This window comes from Helianthus annuus, chromosome 9 (assembly GCF_002127325.2).
Source record: "Helianthus annuus cultivar XRQ/B chromosome 9, HanXRQr2.0-SUNRISE, whole genome shotgun sequence".
NCBI lineage: Eukaryota > Viridiplantae > Streptophyta > Magnoliopsida > Asterales > Asteraceae > Helianthus > Helianthus annuus.
Window position 1 is genome coordinate 105,230,142 of NC_035441.2, and position 23,181 is coordinate 105,253,322.

A 23,181-nucleotide genomic window follows, 5' to 3' on the forward strand; every position below is an offset into this window, starting at 1 on the left:
GCTTTCATCCACTAAATCAAAATGGCCATTTATTATGAAAAGGCGCCAGTTCCCCGTAAAACCATGTTATGCTATGACGATTAATAAAAGCCAAGGGCAATCATTAAAAGTTGTTGGCCTCTACCTGCCCCGACCAGTGTTTAGCCATGGCCAGTTATATGTCGCACTTTCACGGGTTACAACACCTGCAGGTCTAAAGATTGTCATCGTCGGAGATGGCAACGGTGGCATGACAAACCATACTAGAAACATCGTTTACAAAGAAACATTTAACAATTTGACTACCTCAGATTGGCGACAATAAACAATACCTAGACCTACCGTGTACTTTTGGGCTGCAAAAAAAATCTTCCACCTCCACCACCGTTAAACCAACATAGTAACTGATACATGCCCTAAACTCTATTCTTCCCACCCGTTCCAACCACCACAACTATATACGAGACACGTTAATTATTATGCGTCTAACCTCCAAGGTCCACCTATTCATGTAGCATGTCAATAAGGACGCCGCAACAGCTATATATACGCCCCATGCAGTACAAATGTAAGTCTGATCAGATTCCACTAAATTCCAAAAACTGATGCTCTTTTTATTTCTTAGCTTTAATGCTTGGTTTATTTGTCTGTTTTAGTAAACAATGGTAACGATGGTTCGAAGCCTACTAATTATTACTGCTATAAACACATTGTAAGGCACGCATTTTTGGGCCACGGGTGCCACCTGTCATTAGGAGGGTGGATGTCATATACTTCCGTACGAACTGTTGTTTCAAACATTTTAACCTGTCATTATAGACACATCGTGGATCCTCATGAGCTGGTTACACGCTTACACATCAACGGTTTATGAACCTTATACTATTTTGTTTACTGTCATATCCAACTCACTATAACATTCACTCTAACATGTTCATGGTTATATAGAAATGCGAGCCGACTATGAGGGGGACTCAAGGAACTCTTATCATCACTTCAACTCCTCGAATTGTCGGTTTTTCTACTGGACTTTGGCATAATATCAAACGGTTAATCCTGAAACATGTTCAGCCCTGGTAAGTCATTATTATTAAACATTATTTTACAGTGGTGTCTTCCGTTGGGTGTTTTGTGGTTTTATTTTCTTTACATTCGTACTTGATAATGGAACTTATGTTAATGCTATGCGTTATTCTGGCCAGGTAATCATTATTTGGTTTCGAAACTGATATATGCATCCAATATTACATCCGGAGATAAACTGACCGAAGTTCTACCGTATTTAACGCAACCATCAATGACGGAGAAATCGGAACCTACCTACTGCTTATTCAGCCTACATAGTTCATGTTACCATGTGTTCTCAAAAAAGAAAATGGCTAAAATGTTTTTTGTTTGTTTCTTAAAACTGGTTTCTTTCCTCATTTCCAGGAATTATATATCAGCCATACAGACGAAAGCCCAATTGGTGCAGAAACCGATAAGCTGTGTAAAAGCCGCCGTTGAAACAATGGGACACGGGGGTCTACACCTCGAACTATTCAACACACAAAAACCCGGACTGCCGGCGCAAGTGAGACGATTGTTACAGCAAACGAGATGAAAGTAACACATGCAACGATGACTGACACATTGGGTGCGTCTGTAACCGTTTCCGGTGCAACGGCCACTGCTGGAACCCCGGTATTGCTTGGACATTGTTGCTTAATGATGGAACTGCTTTAAATTATACATCTTAATGTGTTTATGCTGCTTTCTTATTTGGGCGTATTGCGGTTTTAGCTTGCTATTCACTTCGAAGATATGCTAAAGGAATTCCTGTCGTTTTCACGCCACCATGCATATCGGAAAAGACGGAGCATAACTGGTACTTATACATCCTTCATAGCTCATATTATTATACACTACACATGTGATTCATTCAGACCATCTTTTTTTCTATTAAATTAAATAATTTAAAATTTTAAGGATACATGTTTATTATCAATTCTTAATTAAAGGATAATATTAAATCAAATCTAATCCTTATTAGTGCTCTTTGGGTAGGATCAGACAGTGTACCGTCTTTATCTTCATTGAAATGAGACATGTGTAGTCCTGCATGAAGACATATTCATGATCCTATGATTAAACATTATATTCTGGTAAATAGCATCTGAGCTTTATGTCTTTATCCTATAAATATAAAAATGCAACTTTTCGCCTTAACAATGAGCCTAAGTGATACAGGTAGTTCAGCCTTCAGAGGCTTTGAAACATGTTTCGATATGTCTTTACTTGACCGTGTAGAACTTTGCAAAGTCAAGTCTTGCGTTTTGACCTGAACATGGCTAAACTTAAACATGAGTACCGTGTATATCTGACGGTTTTGAATATTTAGGCCAACGACGGTCACGGTTTGGAGTTTGGTGAAATATATAATACACTATGTTTTGTCAATAACGGTCACGGTTTATGGCGAGCTCTGTTGAACGGTTGAATAAAAGCGGCCCGTTTTTTGAGGCCTTTGCTGAACTCGGCTACTGATTTATTTGTTGTTGGAGTTGTTGGTTGCATCTGCTATAACTGATTACTATCAGGTACTCTAAAATAATCCCTAAGTTTATTTTCCGTATAATACAAAAGACAACCAAAGCTGATTGAAATACTGTGATATCTTGCTAACTCATCCATTTTATTTAACCGTATAGCTTTATGCATGTCTACACTTCTCATATTCAATTTGCATAACATGAAAATAAAACCCTTTACTACTCAAATGATTGCCATTTAAGACATACCGGTAATAAGTTGAGAGGTCACATAATAATTACTAACAAATCAAGGAACTATAGAAAACAAAGATATTAATTTCATGACATCGTTAACTATTCTGTAACGGTTTTGATTAAATTTTCATTCGACTGAAAACTGCCGCAGGTGATCCGAGGAGTCTACGATTCATGTGACTATAAATACATGGCTACATTCATCCATGAATTCTTTCATTCTGCAACCGGAGACTGCAAATCACAAACCATCTGCCAAAATGAAGAAAAACACTACTGTTGCTAATTGTTCAGAAAGTTTATCGAAGCTTGAAGACATATTACGCCACGGCCGAGAAAATAAACACCACACGGTATCACCCCTTTCTATAATTTCAACCGTTTCCCCCGTACCCATTATTGTCCATACATAATAGATGTTTCTTCTAATCCATACAGAGTGCTGAGTTCAATTGTCGTGTGGTCATTAAAGGCATACGTAATAGCGAGCAATGGTTTAGACTTATGTGTAGAGGCGGGAAATGCATGAAAGGTGTCTTTGCTGATCAAGGGGAGCTCTGGTGTGCTGGCTGTGAAAACCCGGTTATGTTCCCCCGGGCAAGGTTTGGTTTTGGTATTCTATTGTTATCTTCGTTGCCAAAAGCCTTTGTACATTTTGACATCAAAAAAAAAATTTTCACAGGTACCATCTTGAACTTGATGTCCTGGATTCCACAGCAAGTGTGGTCATTGTGTGTTTCGATGACACTGCACAGGTACTAACCCACACCACTGCTCAGGATATACTCAATGTGGAATCGGGTCTCACGCGTATCAACACCATTTATTCCGAAAACACCCCGGCTAGCTTCACTCCAGTCATAATACAGAACTCTAATGGTGGCATCTCAGCGCTCCCAAACTGCTTGCACTCACTGGTGGGCACCACCCGAACCATCCAAGTCGACACATCCACATATTACAATCATGGCACCTTTGAGAGCTTCAACTGCAAACGTGTACTCCCAGACGAAACAAGCTGGCAACCTGTTAGACCTACCAGTCCTGCTCCCATTACTAGGCTGGATAAAGGGGTGATGACAATACCAACACCAGTTAAGCTCAAAGAAACGAACAGAAAGTCCATGTAAGTTTCTGTATATCCTATTTACTTGATACAATAACTGAACCACAAAACTACATCTCCGACTGTGGTTTCTTTTTAGAAAACGTCTAAAAACAAATATTATAACTACAGCCATCATATTTATTTCTTGAAGCCTCGCTATACAAATGTTACTTATTAAATGGAAACCATATGAAAACAATAACAATTATATTTCTATAGTAACATTGAAAAAAAAAGGACAAACCTTATCTCATACAAAACCACAAAATGCAATGGTCGAAAATTGAACAGTCAATACACCATTTCCGCCCGAATGCCCAACGTTAGTTTGGCCAGAAACATGATCCTTATAGGTGATCAGCCTATTGGACGCCCAGCTACAGACACAGTAACGAACTACAACATTGGACTTGATATAGGCTTCTTCAATTTAAGAATACATGCGAGCACACCCCTAACTTCCCACATTCCGTAAGGTTGCCTTTATTTACGTCTATTACGATTAAGTTTGTAGTGGTTCTATTTAAACTTCTCTGTTCTTTTGGATATTTAGGTTTAATCATTGGGTCATGTTTTTTCTCCTATTTATACACGCCAAATAACTGCATGACATTCCCTTTCCTTCTTCGACAGCCCTACTTATGCGGGTTGTGAATCAGATGGTTCCATGAATGACACTCCATGTGAAAGGTACGTTACTTAACCACCATTACACTCTATCGATTTTTGTACAACATAATGTCATAGGAGCTACTAATATATGTGTAATCCAAGTTAAACTTCTTCCTAATATCTCCCTTCTTTATAACACAGCCCCACTTATGAAGCTTCGTATTCAGATGGTTCCGTAGGGAGCGCACCAGGTGAAAGTGGACCGTCAGCTACATAGCCATCCATGAACGCCTTAAGATTTCTTGAATTGTTAAATAAAACGGGGAACTCCGTAACCTACTGTTAAGCTTTTCCCCCTACAATGTATGTTTTAAGACTTGGCATACATGCTTACTCTTAAATGGATTACGCAACGAATTTTCCTACTCTATTCACGCCTTACCTTTTTGTTACAAGTCATAGTACATGGTATTAGCACATTTCGTATGCCTTTTCTTGCATTGTCTTTCTACTAACTATCTTTAATCCATACATAAACATTTTCCCCACCTACACAACCAAAAATACACTAACTTTTGGTCATGCCGTGCATCGCACGGGCCTGCCCTCTAGTTTATACAAACACATTAATGTTTACTTTATGTAATAAATAAATAATTAGACAATAAGATACATTATATATAAAACCATCAAAAAATAACTTGTTGAGAAATTAAAGTACTTGCCACATAACTCAACAAATATTTATCTTTATGCTTAATATACAATTCTCTAATGACAACTTGTTTTTTCAAGCTTTTTTTATTAACCTAGCATGATCCGCGATCCACTTTTTTGAAATTCTCTGATTATTTCCTTATTTTTCTTTGCAATCAAATCATTATAATAGGTTACCGGTATATAGTATTGTAAATATATTGTGACTATTCTAGATATCACCTTAGACATTGAGTCTGGCCACTACACTCCGTGGTCGGAACTCTTCAAGATTTAATGTAAGGCATTTCAAGTCTACGACCATCTTTAACCTCGAACCACCCCTGCTACTTCTTCTGATAAAGATAAGGAAAAAAAGCCTACCGAATCATGGGAGCGTCTGGCCTCGATAGTTCTACAGTGGATATACGAGACTATTTCCCAAGATCTTCCCGACACTATTTTGAAGTCGAACACCACAGCCTTCGACGCTTGGAGCGCTCTCTCCTACCTCTTCTAAGACAACAAGGCAACGAGGACTATTGACCTCAATAATAGGTTCCCGAACACTAGTTTTGATCAGTTCACCTCCATGTCTGCATACTATCAAGTGATGAAAGTTATCTATGACCAACTTATGAATGTTGGATCTACCATAACTGATGAACAATTGGTGCCACGAATACTTACCAGTCTAACGAAGCAATACCAAAGGGTTTCCCAGTGAAATTCCTTTATTGTAAATTACGGGGTTTGTCCCGAAATTTGAAATAAAATAAAGGGGTGTTTTCAGTTTAAACGATCCTGTTAAAATTTTCGCTGCCTAATTAAACACCAATACCACAGGTTTTCTATCCCGCGGCTTTTGAACCGGGGAAAAACGGGTCAGGGGTCGTGACAACGGTGCTAAGCCTAAGGCAGCGATGGTTGAGTCAACCTCAAGCCCTGTCCTAGGATGAGCAATATGCAATGTTTTTAAAGCTATTTGGTGGAAACAAAATCAAGAAAAGGAAGAACCTTCACCTTCATCAAACATGGCAGGTAGAATTAATCAATATGGTAATTGGGTTGTAGATTCAGGGGCAACCGAGCACATGACCCATCAAGGGGAGGTGCTCGAAAACATTGAAACCAAAGCCAATGAACCACCCGTTACCATCCCTAACGGAGAGCATGTTCCTGTGAAGGGATGTGGTGAGATGAATTTTAAAGGAGGGATTAAAATAAAAGGAGTTTTATTTGTGCCTTAGTTCAAATGCAACCTAATATTAGTCAGACGGCTGACGAAGGATTTGCACTGTGCGGTTACATTTTTTCCTGATTTCTTTGTAATACAGGGTTTGAACAAGAGGAACTTGATTGGAGCGGGTAATTGCATCAATGGTCTATACCAAATGGGGGAGGCATGTGAAGAAAGGAAGGCAATGATGGTAACTATCAACATATAGCACAAAAGATTAGGGCATTCGTCAAATGTAAAACTTTCTCATATGAACCTTCTCAAGGATGTTGATTTTGATTCTAAAAATAAATTTTGTGATTCTTGCATCCGAGCCAAGCTTACTAGATTGCCTTTCCCAAATAGTTCTATTAAAACTGATGCTTGTTTTGATATGATACATTGTGACATTTGGGGAAGCTATAGAACACCTTCATTATCACGAGCACATTATTTCCTTACATTGGTTGATGATTATAGTAGAGCAGTTTGGGTATATCTACTTAAACATAAAAGTGAAGTAAGTATCTACTTGCTGGAGTTTTACAACATGGTAGAGACAATTTGGAAAGAAAATAAAACGAACTAGAAGTGACAACGGAGGTGAGTTCACATCAATTAGATGAGGTCATTTTATGAACAAAAAGGAATTTCCTTAGAGACCACGTGTCCACATACCCCACAACAAAACGGGGTAGTGGAACGAAAACATAGGAAACTGACTCCTTGAGATGGCTCGAGCTCTTCGTTTTGAGGCGAATTTACCAATTAAATTCTGGGGCGAATGCATACTAACGGCAACTTATATCATTAACTGAATACCTTCTAAGGTCGTGGAAAATAAAACGCCTTATGAGGTATTATTGGGAAAGTTGCCAAGTTATGAACACATGAGAATATTTGGTTGTTTGGCCTACTATCGAAATACCGACACTAAAGGTGACAAATTTGAGCCAAGGGGTAAACCGGGTGTATTTTTAGGGTATCCTCGGGGAACAAAAGTTTACAAGATATATGATGTAGAACAAAAGAAGATGGTAATTTCTAGGGATGTAAAATTTATTGAAGATGTTTTTCCTTTTCTGAAAGAAAATACTGTAAATTGGCATGACCAAGTGGAAATGAGTAAAGAAATATGTACTGGAGTGGAAGATGAAATGAATAAAATTATAAAAGAGAAAGGTATCATCAATGAAGAATGACGATATGGGTCCCACGTTGAAAATTCTAATGTGGGCATGCATGACTCCATCAAATATACCCATCATGGAGAATCAAATGCTAGTTTGCAACATGATGAACTGGGCCCACTTAAGTTTGGGAATAGTGACCTAAGTAACTCTAGTACACCTACTCATGAAAATGACCCTAGTACACCAACTCAAGAAAATAATGGTGATACCTATACAGAAAGTCTTACTGAAAGAGAAAATGTAAATGTGAGTCCCCAACCTACAGGAACCATTCGAGCCACAAAGATTAAATCTCAACCGGGTCATTTAAAGGATTACTCAGTGAATCTCCCACCTTCGGTAGACCATGCTAGCTCGTCTTCCAATCAAGGTAACTCCACTGGACATCCCTTAGCTCACTACATTTCATATGATAAATTTTCTAATGGTCATAAGGCTTTTCTTTCGGCCATCGATTCACATGATGAGCCTAAGAATTTTCAGCAAGCTTCACAAGATAACAACTGGTGCGAAGCCATGAAGAAAGAGACAGCAGCTCTTGAACGAAACGGAACATGGACCTTCGAACCACTACCCAGCGGAAAAAAAGCGATTGACTCTAAATGGGTTTATAAAATAAAATATAAACCAAACGATGAGATCAAAAGATACAAAACGAGGCTCGTTGCGAAAGGATTTACACAGATGGAAGGTGTTGATTATCACGACACTTTTGCACCTGTTGTAAAGTTGGTAACGATGAGAACGCTTTTAACATTGGCGATGAAAAGAGGTTGGTTCGTACATCAGTTAGACACAGGGGCGGACCTTTAGTTATGTGGGGCGTAGCCCGGGCTACGGCTCAAGTTTTTACTAGTAGTGTTAAATTTTTTATTTTTTTCGATTTTTATACATAGGACACCCCTGAACAAGTACGAGGACACCCCTCAAAATTTTTTTTACAAAATAATAAGATGTTGGTAAGCCCAAATAAGTAAATAATAACACATTAGGTAAGCCCAAATAAGTAAATAATACACATTTGCTAAGCCCAAATAAGTAAATAATAGCCCAAAATTGAATGATTATTGATTTGGGCAATTGGGCGGCATGTTTTTTTAATATTGTATGATTGCACGATAAAAAAAAAATTTGGGATACCCCTGAGTTGATGTTCTAGTTCCGCCACTGGTTAGACATCAATAATGCGTTCCTTCATGGAGATCTCGAAGAAGAAGTTTACATGAAACTACCCCAAGGATTCTCAGTCGAAGGTGAAACAAGAGTTTGTCGTTTAAGAAAGTCCATCTGCGGGTTAAGGCAAGCTTCCCGAAATTGGTATCACAAGTTTACAAGTGCGTTACAAGAATTGGGATTCAAACAGTCAAAGTAGATTATTCATTGTTCACAAACAGATCCAAAGAGATACATGTTGCAGCCCTAATATATGTAGATGATGTTATACTTGTGGGAAATGATATGAGTTGGATTCAAAAGACAAAGTCAGACCTTGACAAGAAATTTAGCATAAAAGACTTGGGAAATTTGAAGTAATTTCTAGGAATCGAGGTTTCGAGAACAAAAGAAGGTATGGTTCTAAATCAAAGAAAATACACTTTGGACATACTCAATGACATGGGTCTTGAAGGCTGTAGACCTAGTACAATCCCCATGGAACAAAATCTAAAGTTGGGCAAAGGAGAAGAGGAACAAAAGGTAGACGTTAGCGGATACAGAAAACTTGTTGGACGTCTGTTATACTTGCAGGCAATTAGACCAGACATCACGTACTTCGTTAATGTGCTAAGTCAGTTTGTGGCAGACCCTCGACAGAACCATTGGGATGCGGCGATTCGCGTACTCAGATATCTCAAAACAACATTGGGTCAGGGCATCATGTTAGCAAAGGAAGGAGGAACATATTTAGTCACTTTCTGTGATTCAGATTGGTTAGGTTGTCCATTCTCACGACGGTCCAGAACTGGGTACGTATTACTAGTAGGGGGTGCACCCGTTTCATGGAAATCAAAGAAGCAATCCGTGGTTTCACGGTCCTCGGCCGAGGCGGAATATCGGGCCATGGCAACGACTGTAAGTGAGGTATTATGGGTTCGATGGTTGTTAACAGAACTGGGGGTTGTTCAAGACAGCCCGACTACGTTGTTTTGCGACAATGAGGCTGCCCGACACATAGCGAATAACCCGGTATTCCATGAACGTACAAAATATATAGAAATGGATTGTCATTTTGTTCGAGAGCGTGTGGAGTCAAAGGAGATCATGCCGACCTATATCGAGACAAAACTCCAGGTGGCAGACTTGCTTACGAAACCGCTTGGAGCACAACATCTTAACTCATTACTCATCAAGTTGGGCGTTAAAAATCTACACGCTCCAACTTGAGGGAGAGTATTGGAATTTACGTATTTACCTTTTGCAATTTTTTTTGTTGTATCTTATCTTTTAAGTAGTCATGGTAGGTCCATCCTAGCAGGTGTTAGTTAGTCTTATGCTATTTTAGTTTGACTTTTTGTGTATATGTACTGTTTTCGATGAATGAGAAAAGGTGAAGAATTATTCCCAAAACAATACCGCTCTGATTTCCAAAATTTATATAGAATCATATTCTGGTTGATCATTTCTACTGAAACATCCGACACCAAATTGACATGGACTTCTGGAGCTCCAAAGATGATGCTCAATGATCATACCTACTTGTTTTTTGTTTGCACATTCGATGGCAATTTTATCAACCTTTTGATAGAAGTTGAACCCTTCAATCCATCTAGTAAAATTTTATTAACAAACCACCTAAAACGTGCAATAAAGGCGAGTGAGTTCATCATATGCGTCAACCCTAAAAATGGTTAAACATTTCAGGAAAGTTGTCATAGGTTGACATAGGAATGTTTCTCCACTTCGCGTGAAGCTAACCTAATTAACGACATGCACACTCCCCTAGCATGGGGTAACTCAGGATGAGATGATATAAACGTTCACTAGAGTTTGGAACGCGGTGTTATTTATGGCCTTTGACACATGTCACTTCTCATGGGCCATGAATGTCGTCGACAATCTGTTTTTTGTGCATCTCTACCTCATATCAGTGATCATCATACCAACACACGCCTCATGATTGCCAGAGACCCAACCCCAAAATCCATGAAACATTCATCGCAAAACAGTAAAGACTGAAATAATAAATAGTAAATAATCTGCAAAACAGGTGGGTCGGGTTAGAATGGGTTTCAGACTGTTTTAAAAAAAGCATGAATTTTGTTCAGATCAAGATGGGTTCTTAGTTCTTACTCGACCGGAACCCAACAGACTTTCCAAAACCATTATTCGATTCTTCAAACGGGCTATATCAAAGACAATAAAATGTTACAAACACCACCTTATTACGTGTCGTTTGTTCTCAAAACAAGCATCACAAAGGTGAAAAAAAAAAGTCACATAGAGCGGAGAAACAAATAAAAACACAATTCTTCCTAGTAATTCTAAAATAAAACTAAAATTACCGCAACACAAACCTAGAACTCCCTTCAAATTGCTGCAGTGGTCTTACCTGAAAAAAAAAACAATTTTTTTCAGTAATACGGTAATACGTATTATACAGTTGCCTGCGTAAAATTAGTTTTGTATTGAACGTTATATACTTGTATTATATAGTGAAGAAATAGGGTCAGAACTTTGTTTTACCAATCTGCTGCTCTACAAAGTAATCTTGAATAGCAACCATTTTGAACTTGGAAGTTTTCAAGCTTCTTATCGCCTCACAAGTAGCCAAAGCACCCGAAACCGTCGTAATAATCGGAATCTTGTACGCAAGTGCCATCCTCCTCAACTGACGCCCGTCAATCTGATCCAAATCATCGTTAGAACTAGTCATCACGATTAAGTTAATTAACCCGTTTGCAATCATATCACCGGCATGCGGACGCCCTTCATGAAGCTTCAATACCCGCTCAACCGGAACACCATCCATTTCAAGAACATGAGCTGTCCCGGAAGTAGCGACGATCGTAAACCCGAGCCCCAAAAACGCCCGCGCAATTTTCCCTAATTGTGGTTTCGTCATATCGTTCAAACTAAGGAAAATGGTCCCTGAAACGGGAAGCTTCTGGCCTGCGGCGATTTGTGATTTGGCGAATGCGATGGAGAAATCCGTGTCGATGCCCATTACTTCACCGGTGCTACGCATTTCGGGCCCGAGAAACACGTCGCATCCTTGAAATTTCTCAAATGGAAGGACGGCTTCTTTAACCGAAACATGTTTCGGGATGACTTCTTTTGTGAATCCAAGCTCGTGAAGAGACATTCCCGACATCGCAAGTGAAGCGTATTTAGCCAGCGGGCGTCCGATCGCTTTAGAAACGAACGGAACCGTACGAGAGGCCCGCGGGTTTGCTTCAAGCAAGAAAACATCCCCAGAGCCGGTAATTGCATACTGACAGTTCATAAGCCCGCACACATTCAACCGTTTAGCCAGTTTAGTGGTCCACGATCTGATTGTTTCAAGGCTCGATTGTGAAACCGTTTTTGTCGGAATCATGCAAGCGGAATCACCGGAGTGGACTCCAGCTTGTTCGATATGCTCCATGATTCCACCGATGACAACATTACCATGCAAATCTGCCAGTGAATCAATATCGATTTCGATAGCATCGGATAAGTACCGATCAACCAAAACAGGTCGTTCCGGATCCACCTCAACAGCTGTTTCAAGATACGTTATTAGCTTTTCATCGCTATAAACAATCTCCATGGCCCGACCACCTAAAACATAAGACGGTCTAACAACAACCGGGTACCCGATCTCCGACGCGATAGCTAACGCATCGGCTTCACTTTTGGCTATCCCACCTTTCGGTTGTTCGATTTGTAGCTCTTTCAAAATTGCGTTGAACCGCTCCCGATCCTCGGCTGCGTCAATGGAATCGGGCGACGTGCCCCATATTTGGACCCGACCGCCGCTAGCCGATGCCGGTTTGTGCTCATCGAGATAGCGTTGGATCGGTAGAGCGAGTTTCAGCGGGGTTTGACCGCCAAACTGCACAATGATGCCGTCGGGCTTTTCCATGTCGATGACGTTAAGAACATCTTCGACCGTTAGCGGTTCAAAGTAGAGACGGTCGCTTGTATCGTAATCGGTAGATACGGTTTCGGGGTTTGAATTCATCATAATGGTTTCGTACCCTGCATCCTACAAAAAATTATTTAAAATAAAAAAATTAGTAAAAAATGATAAGCTGTTAATAACGAACAGAAGGAAGAAAGAACAAGAAACCTGAAGAGCAAATGAAGCATGACAGCAGCAGTAGTCAAACTCGATCCCTTGACCGATACGATTAGGCCCACCACCCAAAATCAAAACCTTTTTCGTTTTAGTTGGAGCCGATTCACATTCATAATCATAAGACGAATACATATAAGGAGTGTTCGCTTCAAACTCAGCAGCACAAGTATCAACACGTTTGTAAGCCGGCACGATTCCTAAAGTCAACCGTTTGACCCGGACTTCTTTTTCAGTTGACTTCAAAGCAAACGCAATCTGTTTATCACTAAAACCGCGCTTTTTAACCTCGTAAAACTCATCTTTAGTAAGCTGAGATAAACCTTTCGCCATGATGTATTGTTCAACGTCTACTAATTCTTTAAGTTGTGTGAGAAACCATTTGTCGATGAAACTTATATCATGGATCGCATCCACCTTCATGCCTCGTTTCATTGCGGCATATAGAGCGTGAATACGGTCCGGGTTTGGGACCCGCAAACTGTATTTGATTTTCTCCCAGTCCCATTCGAGCTCTTTGTTCGGTGCACAGCCCCAACCCGAGTAACCGCATTCAAGCGATCTAACCGCCTTTTGAAAAGACTCTTGAAACGTTCGTCCAACTGCCATCGATTCACCGACAGACTTCATTTGTGTCGTCAATACGGGCTGAGATCCTGGGAATTTCTCGAATGCAAATCTTGGTATCTGAAAATATTGATTATCATTAATATTAATAGAAGTTACACACACATATAACATGAACAAAGTTAAATATATAATATAAAAGTCAATGATGGTTCTAACCTTTGTGACAACATAGTCAATAGACGGTTCAAAACTAGCAGGTGTCTTCATCGTGATATCATTCGGAATCTGATCCAACGAATAACCAACGGACAACTTAGCAGCCATCTTCGCAATAGGGAAACCAGTAGCTTTCGACGCCAAAGCAGAAGACCTCGAAACCCGAGGATTCATCTCAATAACCATAACCTCACCGTCTTCTGGATTCACAGCAAACTGCACATTAGAACCACCACACTCAACACCAATTTCCCGAATAATCGCGATGGAATAATCACGAAGCCGTTGGTACTCCTTATCGGTCAAGGTTTGTGCAGGGGCAACCGTGATCGAATCACCAGTATGCACACCCATTGGATCAATGTTCTCAATTGAACATATGATAACCACATTATCAGCCAAATCCCTCATAACCTCAAGCTCATACTCCTTCCATCCTAACAACGATTTCTCGACTAAAACCTGTGATGTCACACTGGCTGCAAGCCCTGACTTACATATCGCCTCGAATTCCTCTTTGTTATACGCAATCCCACCACCAGACCCCCCTAACGTAAATGCGGGCCTAATAATCAAAGGAAACTCACCAATCTTTTCGGCAATTTGAAAACATTCTTCAAGGGTAGTACCAATCCCGGAAGGCGGAGTTTTAAGCCCGATGTTCTTCATCGCCTGCTTAAACAAGTCCCTATCCTCGGCCTTCTTGATAGCCTCAAGTTTAGCCCCAATTAACTCCACATTATACTTATCAAGCACCCCGTTTTCGGCCAAAGCGACCGCAAGATTAAGCGCGGTCTGCCCGCCCATCGTGGGCAGAATCGCGTCGGGTCTCTCTTGCGCGATAATCTGCTCGACTAATTCCGGTGTCATGGGCTCAATGTAAGTCCTGTCAGCCATCTCGGGATCAGTCATGATAGTTGCAGGGTTTGAGTTAATAAGCACAACCTCATAACCATTCTCTCTTAACGCCTTACAAGCTTGAGTACCAGAATAATCAAATTCACAAGCTTGCCCAATAACAATCGGCCCAGCACCAAGAATCATAATCTTTTTAATGTCAGTACGCTTACCCACTTGTGGTTTCTTGTCTTGAATCGGTTTGGTGGTTGAGGCATTTGAGCAAACAGCTGGTGTGCGTGTTGAAACAGAGGATAATTGGTGGGTGATTTTGGGCTTGTTTAGGGAGAAGAATGAGAAGGGGTATGATTTAGATTTGGGGGATATGAAAGTGGATGTGTTAGTGGGTTTGATGAGGATGTTGTCACAGGGGTTGAAGCAGTGAGCCGCCATAGATGAAAGCTTGTTGAAGATGGTGAACAGAGATGATGAGGGAAAGAGAGCGGCGCCAGATTAGGTTTTAGCCAAAATACCGGCTTTTTTTCTCCACTTGCTCCGTTATACTTTACACTTTGCCCAAAAAATGCTATGTTGTTCGGCCCAAAATTATTGTTTGTTATTTTATTACTCATACACAATTAATTAATGGTTTAATTGTTTATTGTAGCACTTTTAAGACTAGAGTTTGAAAATGAGTTATTTGCTTATTGTTTGTTTAAAAGGTAATAAGTTAATGATTCATTTTTAAAAAGAGCCTTTTAAAATAATTTATTGACTTATTGGTGTTTTAACCCTTAATCCTTTTTTCAAGATTCATCGTCCAATAAGTTAATAAGTCATTTCCAAATTCAATCCTAAACAATCATGAAACTGATTATTGGTTTGGTTTTACAGTCGATTTTCTTTCTTAATATTCGATTGGTCGGTTTCGAAATTTCCAAACTGTAACAAATGGTTTAGTTTGCGGTTTATGCGGAAAATTGTTCGTATAAAATTGGACTGTAAGATTGACACTATATTTTAGGTTTTTTAGATATTTTTTATTATATATGGAGCTTAAAATCATGAGTTAAATAAATTATGTGGTCACACCTTGCCAAGGCGAAAACGCAAAGTGTATAGTCATGGTTTTCATTGCAATTATTTACGTGAACGCTTATAAGTAAAACATTTGAATTATTTTAACAATGTATATCTTGCTCTTGTGATAAATGATCAACAACCTATAGATCTCGTTGATCAAGAAGAATTTGATATTCTTGACAGTTTGCTCTACTAAGTTTCAAAACTAATCAATTCTATAACAAAACTCGTAGGAAGTTTCCTAGGTTGGAAGGGAAGGGTAACTTTCACAAAGATAAATCCATAGTGGAGTGTTATAAATGTCCTAAACTAGGGCATTTTGCCAGAGGATGCAGAAATCCCACTCAGATTTCGATGTCTTATGTTACATATCCAAAGTCTCCAAGTCAATTAAATCCACAAAATTCATTTTTGAACTCTTCCGAGAATACCCCTAATCCAAACACATAACCAACAATTCACTTTTCTCAATCACCAAGACTTATATGTGCTCAGCGTGAATGTTTATCTGATCAAGCTCAATATTATCATGCTACAATGTCACAAGTACCATCACACATTCCTAACTCTGCACAAAATGTATCACATACACATGCTGGATACCCTGTACCAGTCCCAAGTCATCAAAGCATCTTTACTCAAAACTTTGTAGACTGGAGCAGCACGCATGTCTGATGATATTCCAAACTACAATCTCTTCATGTTTGCTACAGACATTAAGCAATAGGAACTCACTGATGAATCAATTACGTCTAAGGAATTCTTTCTGTAAGTCCAAGAACAATCAATTGGATATCACAAGCACAATTCTAAGTGCGAAATAACAAAGACTGGTGTAGAACAAGAGAAGTAATGTCAATTGTAAAATAAGTTTGCACAAAATCTCAAGGACTGTCTGGTACAAATCGTTCAATAGCAAAAACAATCAACAACTCTCTCTAATTCGTTTCTAACAAGTCTTTAAAGTGTTAACCCTAATAATGAACTAAATAAAACATTATATAGGGTCCACAAAGAACTCGGCCCATATGGCCTAACCCAAGCCCACTCGACAACTAAGTTCAAATAACTTATACTTGTGTTTGATAAAGATAAGCGTAAACCTACTCAATTATATGGCCTTACAATATCCCCCTAGGTTTATGTTGTCTTTATCACACCGTTGTCTTTATCATGTCTCAGTGGGAAGATACTTCATCTCTTCATCTTCAAACTTGGGTCTTTTGTTCTTTGTAATCATGATCAGCTTTGCTTGAAAATCTTGTTGAAAGAATGCAAGAGGAGGATTCTCGTCAACTCTTTTCTTTGTCAATCTTTTTTCTTTCAAGCAGGTTCACAAGTACTTCTTCAAAGATACTTTCATTGTCAAATGATTACTCGTATCTAGTTCTTCTGACTCAGGTACATCTTGTTATTGTGATGCTTCATGCTTTGTCAACAGCCAATAGCAACTCAATCTTCAACAACCCCTGTTTCTTGATTTAAATCAAGTTCTGCACATGCTCAGAAATTCATAAGCAAACATTTCTATGCAACTGAGGAAATTACCACATGAACACTAGGTACAACCAAGTACTTGTACTCGGATTTCACAATTCAAATTTCTCTCAATTTTAATGATCAATCAAATCTTCAAGAACGGTTAAATTTTTAATGAAACAAACAAACACTCTATTGTTTAGATTTTTGAATTTTTCTATATTTTATATTTTTATTTTTTATTTTTTAAATATAAGAATATAAATAGAAACGCAAGTAAACAAAGAAGCTAATATACAATGACAATTACAATTGCAATGGGATCAAAATCGTTCTCAGGCAGACCAAGGAACATTTTTCGGTGCGAGCTTATTCAACTTGTCTAAGCGATTGCCAATATGTTTGTTCTCTTAAACCTAACGCTCAACTTTCAATTTTCAACTTTGTGATACGCTTATGGTAATATTATACTAAAATACACGTGTGTCCCATACCATTACATTGTCACACCCCAACCGATGGCGGAATCATCGGGGCGCGGCACTGAGCGAAACAGATTGTCAAGGAGAATCCATAACAAGTATTAATTATAATATATTAAAGGTTCATGTCCCATACCACAAACATATAAAATAAAACAGTTATTACAGACGATGTTCTCAAAGACAAATATCCATTCCGACAACTCATATTTTATTTAGTTTGTTTCTAGACTCTCCTAGCTCAATTCCATAGCAGCTAACAAGAAAAGCATCCTAAACACCTGTCACATACGTTAAAATAGAGGTCAATACACATAGTGTAAAGGTGAGCATACAAGTTTGATAGTATAATAGATAGCGAAATCGTTTACGCATAAACAACATGTAACATGTAGCAAAGTGAAGCATGTAGGTTATCGACAATGAAATATGCACAGACGTGACTACGAGTTGTAGAATGCGCAACACATATCCCCACTGGGACACGTGAAGTAAGCCCTTAACAACCCCTGTCCACGACAGGTGCTGAGTACAAACTATAGTACTATCGTTGCTAAGGTGTCAGACAACAATCACTGTGTAAACATAACATACAAGCATTCATCGAATAACACGTAACATACAAAAACGGTCAGCGTATAAATAGTGTTTGTGTTGTGTGTCGATTGTGATTTGAATAAGTAACGTATGTAACACCCAAAAGTGCGTAAAGCAAAAAGGGTTCGAGTATACTCACATATTGTGTTTAGTAAATAAACACTCTCTTGGATTGAAGGGAGCGCTGGAGAGTTAGCCTGATTACAGAATGATAGCATAAGCGATTGAACGACGCGATAAACGGTGCGAAGTGACCAAGTGACGAATGGTAATCCAGTCGGATGGCAATCCGAACGGATGGCCATTCGATCGGATTGACATTCGTTTAGGATGGATGTGTTTGTGTATGATGGCTTTGAAATTTTCGTTGTAGCATTTTAAAATCAGAGAAGTATCTCTACCTTTCTGGTCGTTCGATCGAACGGTCGTTCGATCGGATAGCGACCCGATCGGCGAGACATTTTCTAGTGAGAACAAGTTCACAGCAGGATGGTCATTCGATCGGATGGTCTTCCGATCGGATGGCAATCCGTTAGAACTGACGATCTTTGAAAATTATGAAAAAAATGTTAAGTGTTGAAACCAAGTGCAATCCGGTCGAATTGTCGTTCAATCGGATGGCAATCCGATCGGACGACAATCCGTCCCACAATCTGATCGTCTTGAAACTTGAATATTTGTTAAGTTTTGAATGTTTTGCGGTTTGATCGAGACGGTATGACAATGTGCTAAACAACGGAACCTCGTCAAGTCCAAGTCGTCCGACCGGAGTGGGAATCACCCCAATACGTTTAGCTAACTGTTTGTAACGGTTGTTCATGTGTAACCCGAAATCGGTTGTCTCTTTGATAGGAATCAGATCTCGGACCGACACTTCACTAGAAACGAGTAGAAGGCCTGAATGAGCTCCGATTCTATCGGTTTTGAGTGTATTGAGTGTAAAAGAGTTGAATGAAGGTTGTGAAACCACCTTTAATCCTTTTAACCATGGAAAATGTTTAGATCTAGATGAAATCTGTGTTAAAACATGTGAAAATCCTTCAGATCTAGGTTATTCTTGGTCGAATGAAGCCAAACCTTGAAGTTCATAAGAACTCCATGATGACATCACCCTAGAACACCTCAAACCCGCTGATTTCACGGTTAAAAGTTAAGATTCAAAGGTGAAAATGATGAAGAAGTTTATGTAGATGATAGATGTACAAGATTGAGTTGAAAACTTACAAGAATCGCGAGAAATCGAGAGAAAAGAGGGCTTGAGCACACTGGTCGAACGAGAGAGCTGTCACATCACTGTTGGTGATGTGAAAGGGGTATTTATAGGTTGCCAAAAGAGGAAAGAGGAGCACAGGCGACGGATCAGATGGCACTTCGATCAGATGGCCATCCGATCGGATGACCATTCGATCGAATGGTTATTCGATCGAAGTGGTCCGACGAGTTGAGTTTCGGTGTTTCATTTTGCGTTTTGAGCGTTGCGATGCGTTTAAGCGAGTGTTGATTTAGCGATGCGATAGATTAATAATAGTCACGCACAAATACTATATCTAACCTACAATCAACCTAATTATCTTGCGTTTAGCGTTTGCGATTCGATTGCGTAGCGATAGAGTTGCGATTTCGTCTAGATTAATCACCACAAACGTAAAGTAAACATGCACAAGTAACACATAAATAACACACACACACGTAAAACAATATATAGAACCTATCAATCAAGTTGCGAACGCGATTGCGATGCGATTAGCGATAAAACGATAAATAGATTTGTGATTAACATTGATTAAACAGCGATTATTATAGATACTCCATATAATACAACTAAAGCAAAATAAATAATAGGGTTCGATTACAAGTCAACGAAGTCAAATTAGTATTTAAGCAAAAAGTGACAGATCGCAATTAGCAATCTTTTCTTCCTTTGACTTTGACTTTAACTTGTACTTTGAATTTCTGAAACACGGGATGTTACATACATACCCCCGCAATCAAGGTAAGCACAACGATTCATCGTAGCAGGTGAGTATACTGAGTTCATCCTTTCGTTTTACAACGTCAGACCATTGGTGACAGGTCAGTACTTTCGTACAGCAGAGTAACCAATGTTTGTGTCCGACGAGGGTTAGGCAAATACCTTTTGGTAAGAATTTTTCTTTTTAGCATACGGAATTCTATAATTGGGAGATTTTCTTCCTTTAAGGTTTTTGGCCCTTTTTAGCTCTTTTAAGATATCCTAACTGTGCCTAGGTCTACATATAATCTGGATGCAACAGAAGGACAGACATGATATCCCCGGATGACTCAACAGTATAAAGACCTGAAACCTCATAAATTGGCTATCTATCAACGCAAGATTTAAAACCATAAAATCATACGATGATGGTATGTTACCCACATGATACATAGTTCGTTATGTTTGTATCACTTGGTATCTTTTATCTTTTGAGCGTTAAGCCTATCGACATATCACAGTAGTGTAACGCTCCGCTCTTTCCGTATTTCTATTTTTAGAAATTTTGTATTTGCCTCCTATTTATTTTAGAATTCACAATTGAAATCGGATCGAAAAAAAAACGAATTAAAATGGCAACGATGCAATTTTACGCGACTTTTAACGCAACCGACAACGAGCACGCCTATATCGACTACCGACACCAACATTTCTTACTTCTATAATGTTATACGACACGCCACAAAGTATTAAGTTTTGATAACGGGTCTCGTAGAAATTACGGGCCACTTAAACACGAGATTGGGCTTGTGGGCCTTGGGCTTAAGCCCACCTAAAACAAAATCTAACCTACATATAAAGAGAAAAGAGAACCCTAAAATTTACCATTTGATATCAGCCGATACTTTATCCATTCTTTCCCTCTCAATCCCTTGTCTACAATCTCTAAACCCACATACATACAAGGAACACAGACATCTTCCCTGCCTTACCCTCCCTCTCGATCATATTCACACACAACCCAGAACCAAATCACACTCGTCTCTCAACTATACATACACTTCCACAAGCCAAACACCCTCTTGGTCACCCTCCCCCTCGACATAAGGCCGACAACCAAAGTTGGTGGTGCACAGAGACTAGCGGCGGCGGTGGTGCTCGGCGATGTACGGACGGGGAGCGGAGGTGCGGCTATGGCGGTGGTGCTCGGCGGTGAACGACGGGCAAGGAGGTGATGTTTTTGGTGTCGGGGTTTGGTTCTGTCACGGCTGGATTTCAGGCCATTCGAAGAAAAGCAAGCGACATGCCGGAGCACGTCGTCGGAACTGCGTCGGAGGTTCACGACGGGAGTCACGTCATCTCGTATCGGTATACGTTCTGTCATATAAATCTTCTTTTTTTTTCGTTTTGTATACTTACATTAGTAGAAATCATGGTTCATATAACTGGATTATATTTCCTTGATCATACTGTTCGATTGATGCTTTTTTTTTAATTGAAGAAGTTAATAAAGAAGATGATTATGGTCTTTGTGTTCAAATAGAATAAAAAAAAACATAACATCACATGGCAGAGTGTAAACTAGGGATGGATGGACCTTTTGTGTTTTTTTTAATTTTTTTATTTATTTATTCCTTTTTTTTATAAAAACTTAAGTTTAATTAATGGTTTAGAAACATTTCAAGCATGATTCCTTCAAATGGTTATGAGATTGTATCTATCCAGTATTTTGTTCGGTACGGATTGAACTGATTTCCTCTAAAAAAACGGATATATGAATGTGTTGGTTTTGAACAAAGACTCAACTAAGCATTTTCTTAACATTTATTATTATTTTTTTATATATAGTATATGATGACAAAACACATTGTTATTTAATCAAAGTATATATGATTAAACGTAATAAAATCCATTATTTTTGTAACACCAAAGTATATTATTATTTTGTTATCTTACTAGCAATTTATTTTAACTCTTTTATTTTTCTTTATTTATTTTATTTTATAACATTAATATTAACGAGTTAAATTATAATAACATAAATACCTTATATGCAAATCATAAATATTAGGGTTATTTATGTTAACCTATAACAATTAACAAGTTCGTTATGTGTTATTTAAATATTTAGGATAACTGTTTCGTTCTCTTGGATTTCTCAATCTTTACTCGTGCGATAATTCAAGGGATTCCTATACGCAACAATGTGAGTATACTCGTATTTCCCCCTTTTTTACTTTTACAACTTTTGGGGGTGTAACATGTTTACTTATCAAAAACTTACACATGAACATTTTGCTTAAACACATGAACATTCCTATAACATGCTTGTATACGTGATGGCTTGATACTTTAAACTTGGGTGATTCTTATGTGTTGAACTTATCATTAACTTCGTACGAGCCTAACCGTGACATATGTAGCGCTATAGGATTGACGACCCGCCCGTAGACTTGAGGTTATGTCATGAGCATGTTGCGTCTCTTTTGGTTTGATATGTTAGACACATGCCATATTTAAATGTTTATCTTGAATCACATGCTTGCTATGAGGAATTGTTTAAAACTTATCTTTTGTTATGTACGTACCAAACTTGTATACTCGTCTTTGCTTTTGCATTGAATATTATTTTAAACATGTTACAGGTTGATGATGACGATGCTATGAAAAGAAGTAGCGTTGATGCCTAGATACACATATAGACGTTTAGGTTTAATATGTCGTATCAATTTTGCTTATGTTATCATGTATTTCTTTTGAAGTTGTTGTTACTTGAGTTTATGTAATGTTGACAATTGAAAGTTATGAAATGAAATGGGAATTATTTAATTATCGTCACAAATAGTGTTATGATGTCTCGAGCAATCTTCACACTTCGTCTCATCCCGATGTTTCCGCCATTGGTTGGGGTGTGACAGATTGGTATCAGAGCCATAACTATAGGGAATTAGGAAAAGTAGGAATGCTAAAACCTAGTCTATAGTTTTAGAGCTTTATTCTCGTGTATTGCTTGAAACTACTTGCGTGCTACTTTACTCGCTTCTCATTTATTCGCCTTGACTTTTAAACATATAAGTCGCTTGTGTGTTAATACTTGAATTGCTATTCTTATGTGT

General features: G+C 38.7%; 2 protein-coding genes across 5 annotated transcripts; one reads left to right on the top strand and one right to left on the bottom strand.

Moving 5' to 3' along the window:
• Positions 1 to 1,265: 1,265 nt before the first annotated feature.
• On the top strand, positions 1,266 to 4,919 carry LOC110878065. Of its 4 annotated transcripts, none has more exons than XR_002557574.2 (7): positions 1,266 to 1,662; positions 1,762 to 1,846; positions 2,899 to 3,100; positions 3,186 to 3,349; positions 3,503 to 3,873; positions 4,489 to 4,545; positions 4,669 to 4,919. XR_002557574.2 is itself a non-coding variant. In XM_022126322.2 (7 exons), exons 3-7 carry the CDS (start codon positions 2,954 to 2,956, stop codon positions 4,742 to 4,744), a joined length of 888 nt encoding a protein of 295 aa, XP_021982014.1. In that variant the 5' UTR covers positions 1,267 to 1,662; positions 1,762 to 1,846; positions 2,899 to 2,953; the 3' UTR covers positions 4,745 to 4,919. The 4 variants fall into 4 exon arrangements, 2 of the variants coding, with proteins under 2 accessions (XP_021982014.1, XP_021982015.1); XR_002557575.2 differs by having other exon boundaries at positions 3,527 to 3,873; XM_022126322.2 differs by having other exon boundaries at positions 1,267 to 1,662; positions 3,430 to 3,873.
• Positions 4,920 to 10,815: 5,896 nt separating this feature from the next.
• Positions 10,816 to 15,071, bottom strand: LOC110878064 (carbamoyl-phosphate synthase large chain, chloroplastic). Its single transcript, XM_022126321.2, has 4 exons — positions 13,637 to 15,071; positions 12,845 to 13,537; positions 11,257 to 12,760; positions 10,816 to 11,122 (listed from the first exon to the last, which is right to left on the bottom strand). The coding sequence occupies exons 1-4, from the start codon at positions 14,924 to 14,926 to the stop codon at positions 11,100 to 11,102; spliced, it is 3,510 nt and encodes a 1,169-aa protein (XP_021982013.1). The 5' UTR covers positions 14,927 to 15,071; the 3' UTR covers positions 10,816 to 11,099.
• Positions 15,072 to 23,181: the final 8,110 nt, after the last annotated feature.

Excerpts from the sequence above, each read along its gene's own strand:
- LOC110878064 (XM_022126321.2), bottom strand. The coding sequence starts at position 14,926 with ATGGCGGCTCACTGCTTCAACCCCTGTGACAACATCCTCATCAAACCC. Across the intron at positions 13,538-13,636 it reads TTGACTATGTTGTCACAAAG|ATACCAAGATTTGCATTCGA; the intron begins GTTAGAACCATC and ends CAATATTTTCAG. Across the intron at positions 12,761-12,844 it reads ATGCTTCATTTGCTCTTCAG|GATGCAGGGTACGAAACCAT; the intron begins GTTTCTTGTTCT and ends AATTTTTTGTAG.
- LOC110878065 (XM_022126322.2), top strand. The coding sequence starts at position 2,954 with ATGAATTCTTTCATTCTGCAACCGGAGACTGCAAATCACAAACCATCT. Across the intron at positions 3,101-3,185 it reads GAGAAAATAAACACCACACG|AGTGCTGAGTTCAATTGTCG; the intron begins GTATCACCCCTT and ends TAATCCATACAG. Across the intron at positions 3,874-4,488 it reads GAAACGAACAGAAAGTCCAT|CCCTACTTATGCGGGTTGTG; the intron begins GTAAGTTTCTGT and ends CTTCTTCGACAG.